The following is a 4,260-nucleotide window of genomic DNA, read 5'->3' on the forward strand; positions in this document are numbered from 1 at the left end:
AGCACATATTGGTGTGATGGTTTGTTGTCCCCTCTTGGCCATATAGTGCCAAATATGTTATATTCTTATTTATTTATTTATTTATTTATTTATTTATTTATTTATTTTATTTATTTATTTATTTATTTATTTATTTATTTATTTATAATAAAACACATTTAATTTTCCAGCAACAAATGAAGCTTATTAGAGTTACTTACAAATCTAAACTTGTTTTAATTGTATTCCAATTCTAAGTGTAGTTCACCCACAATATACTCTATGTTTTATCATTCTAATTTTTAACATAGCTATTTGGCATGCTATGTGAAATTTATTATCATTAAAAAAACAGAACATTAAATGATTTTACTTTAGTTTATTCATCAGCCACAATGTGCACAGGTGGTTCTCTATGATGACAGACAGCACTGACAGAAATAATAGCTTTGCAGTTTTTGTAACAAAAGTCAGGCTTAGTTAAACAAAGAACCAGAGGTAGGAAGAGATGCATATGAGGCCAGTGTGATAAAAGTGAGAGGAACACCACTACAGAATGGTTAGATTTAGAGGATGGAAGGTGTGTAGTCCTCCTTTAGATGTGGTGTTCTCTTCTCTCTTTCCCTCACACATGATGGTCACAGCCAAGCAGTTCCTTGGCCACATCCTGCTTCTCAGGCAGGATCCTGGCAGTAACAAATATAGCAGGGGACTGATAGTGGTAGAAGTCGTCATCAACCACAACCGACACACCGTTTGCATTACACATGGCAGTATCAACATGCTTATATGGAATTGTTTTTGCCTCTGTATGGGTAGGTGGCTCATGGCTTATGTCCACATCATATATTTTATTACCTGTAAATCATATAAAAGCACAGAAAGACAGCAGGGTTATGTCTAAATTATCATACACATCAAAAACTACAAAATCTTTTGATATTGCATTGTTGTTGCATTTTTTTTACCTTGGATGACATGAACAACATGAACATTGGGACAAATAAACGCAGCATCTATATGACCCTCAAGGCCCAGTGCATCCTTCACACTTCTGGGGTAACCTGATCGGAGTGTGTGAGGCTCTCCTTGTTTGTGTGATATGTTATAGACGTACACTTTGTCATCCTGCAAGGCACCAACAAATACCAAAAGATAATTATTTCTACCTTTTCTTTTTTTGTAATACAAGTTACAGACATTTTAGTTAGAAATAATGTTGAAAATGTCTCATTTAATTAGCACTAACCTTGACTATGTGTATGTGCTCTTCATGGGAGAAGGCAGCATCAATGCCATCATGGAGACCTTTAAAGGCACTCTCAATAGTTCCAGCATGATATTTGTCATCGATTTTACTGAGATAGTGGTGGCCTAATAAATGAGAATGAGAAGGGAATTTGAGAAAGTTTTAAACCAAGAAAGTTTGCTCAGTTGTGTGTTCATGTTGAAGTCTGACTGAAACACAATAGTTTTAGATTTGTGCCCATGCTATAAGTATAACTGTGTAATGCACCCACTAACCTCTGAAAGCAAACAGATCATGATCATCATCCTCAGTGATGGCATCCAGGTGCACATGGCTGCACTGCTCTCTCTCGATGTGCTCTGCCTCAGTCTTATCACCTAATAGAGAAGAGTACCATGTCATCAAAAATACCTTGAAATACAATAATGTTTTCTGCGTAGATACTAACGTGTTCATCCTCATGCTATTCACTTACCATAATGGGGACAACTCATGAAGTATTCACGGGCCTCCTTTGGATATTTTCCATGAACTTCACCAGTATTGGGGTTGAACTTGGAGAAATCGTGGCCATGCAGACAGTAATAGTGTCCTGCATAGCGGAAGGCAGCCGAGCAGTTGGGCATGCTTTTGAATTCTTTCTCATGGACCTCCTTGGTGTCAATGTCAAAGTGGTAGATTTCATGACCTGGAGTATGAAGGTGTATATTAATGGTTCATAGATTATTAATAAATTCAAATGTAACATTTAACATGCTAATCCATTTAACAAACTTTTAAAAATTGTTTTATAATGCAGTTAAATGTCATACCCTTGAAAAAGACTACGGTGTTATTGGGGCAGTCAGGCTTGTGGCACTCAACTGCAGCATCCAAATGATCTGGAATACCAGGGAATACCTCAGAGATGGCTTTTGGATAACCATCTTCCAGCTTGTGATTTTCATAGCTGAAAACCTTGTCATCCTATATAGAAAGGTGCAGAATATTTCGATTTAATTGAAATAGCTTAAATATTGAAACTCAGTAAACCATCAACACAGATGGCACATATAAAAAAAAGATATCGACTGTACTAATATACAAGTAAAGTCAATATGATGTACCAGGAAGAAATACAGGTGCTCATGGTGGTCAGGACTGTCCTCAGATGGCATGTGGAATGCTGCATCTATGTGTCCCAGGAGATGGTCATCCAACTCAGGGAAGGTCTTATTTGTAAGCTCACCGTCACCATGGAACCCCTTAAACACATGATCATCTGACCGCAAGCATCACCAAAAAAGAGACCAAATAAATTGTTAAAAAAAACAAGGAGACATTATATATGGGTATTTTATTTCTTCCCAGTAATAAGCTTTAATTATCCAGTAATAAGTATTATATAATATCTCAAACATCAACATTCATATTTGATGTATTGTATCTAAAAATACCTTCGACAACATATGGAGCTCTATTTGTTTTATTACAAAGGACTCCCTGATATATTTTGATTATTTTTTACTCACCCTTAAAGAAGTAGTGAACTCCGTCCTTGTCCTCAATTGCAGCATCAAACACTAATTCACTGCAGCGATCAAAGTGATGGTGATTTTTATTGCCATGATGATTGCTGTTCTTATGGTCATGGTTGGCATGGTCAGGGCCATTATTGGCGTGGTTAGGGCCATTGTTTTTATGTCCAGGGCCATTGTTGGCATGGTCAGGGCCATTATTGGCGTGGTTAGGGCCATTGTTTTTATGTCCAGGGCCATTATTGGCATGGTCAGGGCCATTGTTCTTATGTCCAGGGCCATTGTTGGCATGGTCAGGGCCATTGTTGGCATGGTCAGGGCCATTGTTCTTATGTCCAGGGCCATTGTTGGCATGGTCAGGGCCATTATTGGCATGGTTAGGGCCATTGTTCTTATGTCCAGGGCCATTGTTGGCATGGTCAGGGCCATTATTGGCATGGTCAGGGCCATTGTTCTTATGTCCAGGGCCATTGTTGGTATGGGCATGGTCAGCATGGCTATTTTCAGAATGAGCTTGAGCCCCAGTTACCTTTTCATCTGAATCAAACAACAGTCTCTTAATAAAACAACATCCATATTGTATATTTCCTAGCAATTTTGTAGCATATTTTTATGGCAATAATTTTGCTCTTGCTCTTTTACAGTTAGATTCAGTATGTAGACATAAAATTTGTACTGCAAAGCATACTGGGAATAACAAATACTTTTCATAAGGTTTCTCTGTGTATCTGACTTTCTCAAAATTGAACTTACCTTTAACCTGGTCATGATGATGCCTGGATACCAAGTATCAGAAAAACAGGACATTCGGGAAAGAGAGAAGTTAATATTAGATATTATAGTATATAATGTTATATTATTTATGATTAAAAAGTGTGCTATATTTGAAAACATCCAGGGACTATTACAGGCATAAATTAAAGAAATTAAAAATGTGAGAGCATAATGCTGCAAATACAGCTATAAACTGAATAAGAAAAATGGCTGTAAAAGAAGAGAAATTGATATAAATTAACTAGTTAAATAGTAAAAGAAGCTAGAGCATGCAGCACATACGAGGGAGCTGCCAGGCAGAGAGAGACAGCCAGGCAGATGGTGAAGGTCTGGATGAGTAGTCTCATGGTTAAGCGGATCCTCTGGTTCCAGTGCAGACACAGCTCAGCTGGAGGAGGTGCCGAAGAAACTGCTACCCTTCACCTTTTATAGCCAGTGTCAGAGAGGGCTGTCAGATGACCAACTGTTTACACTAATCAAACAGACGCCCACAGTTTGTACAACGAGTAGGTGGAAACACCCAGCCTCATCTGCACATACTCCCCCATGTTCATGTAACCACACACCTGATGTTCACCCCACACTCTGAGGTTGGTCAAGGTACACTGGGGACAGTGGAAGCAGGGTTATCATCATGAATTGAGCAATGTATTGTATATCCATTTATGCAGTAAATGAATATATTTTTGTTTGACAAACAACACTAATCATAAATGTCTAATTTAAACAATTATTTTAATG

At 37.8% G+C, this 4,260-nt stretch overlaps 1 protein-coding gene across 1 annotated transcript; it reads right to left on the minus strand.

Annotated features, from left to right (window-relative positions):
- Positions 1 to 343: 343 nt before the first annotated feature.
- On the minus strand, positions 344 to 3,937 carry LOC131354443 (hemopexin-like). Its single transcript, XM_058392091.1, has 10 exons — positions 3,802 to 3,937; positions 3,499 to 3,521; positions 2,740 to 3,282; positions 2,335 to 2,489; positions 2,041 to 2,194; positions 1,704 to 1,916; positions 1,504 to 1,605; positions 1,229 to 1,353; positions 948 to 1,107; positions 344 to 837 (listed from the first exon to the last, which is right to left on the minus strand). The coding sequence occupies exons 1-10, from the start codon at positions 3,864 to 3,866 to the stop codon at positions 605 to 607; spliced, it is 1,773 nt and encodes a 590-aa protein (XP_058248074.1). The 5' UTR covers positions 3,867 to 3,937; the 3' UTR covers positions 344 to 604.
- Between the last annotated feature and the right edge of the window lie 323 nt (positions 3,938 to 4,260).

This window comes from Hemibagrus wyckioides, linkage group LG06 (assembly GCF_019097595.1).
Source record: "Hemibagrus wyckioides isolate EC202008001 linkage group LG06, SWU_Hwy_1.0, whole genome shotgun sequence".
In the NCBI taxonomy this organism is placed as follows: domain Eukaryota; kingdom Metazoa; phylum Chordata; class Actinopteri; order Siluriformes; family Bagridae; genus Hemibagrus; species Hemibagrus wyckioides.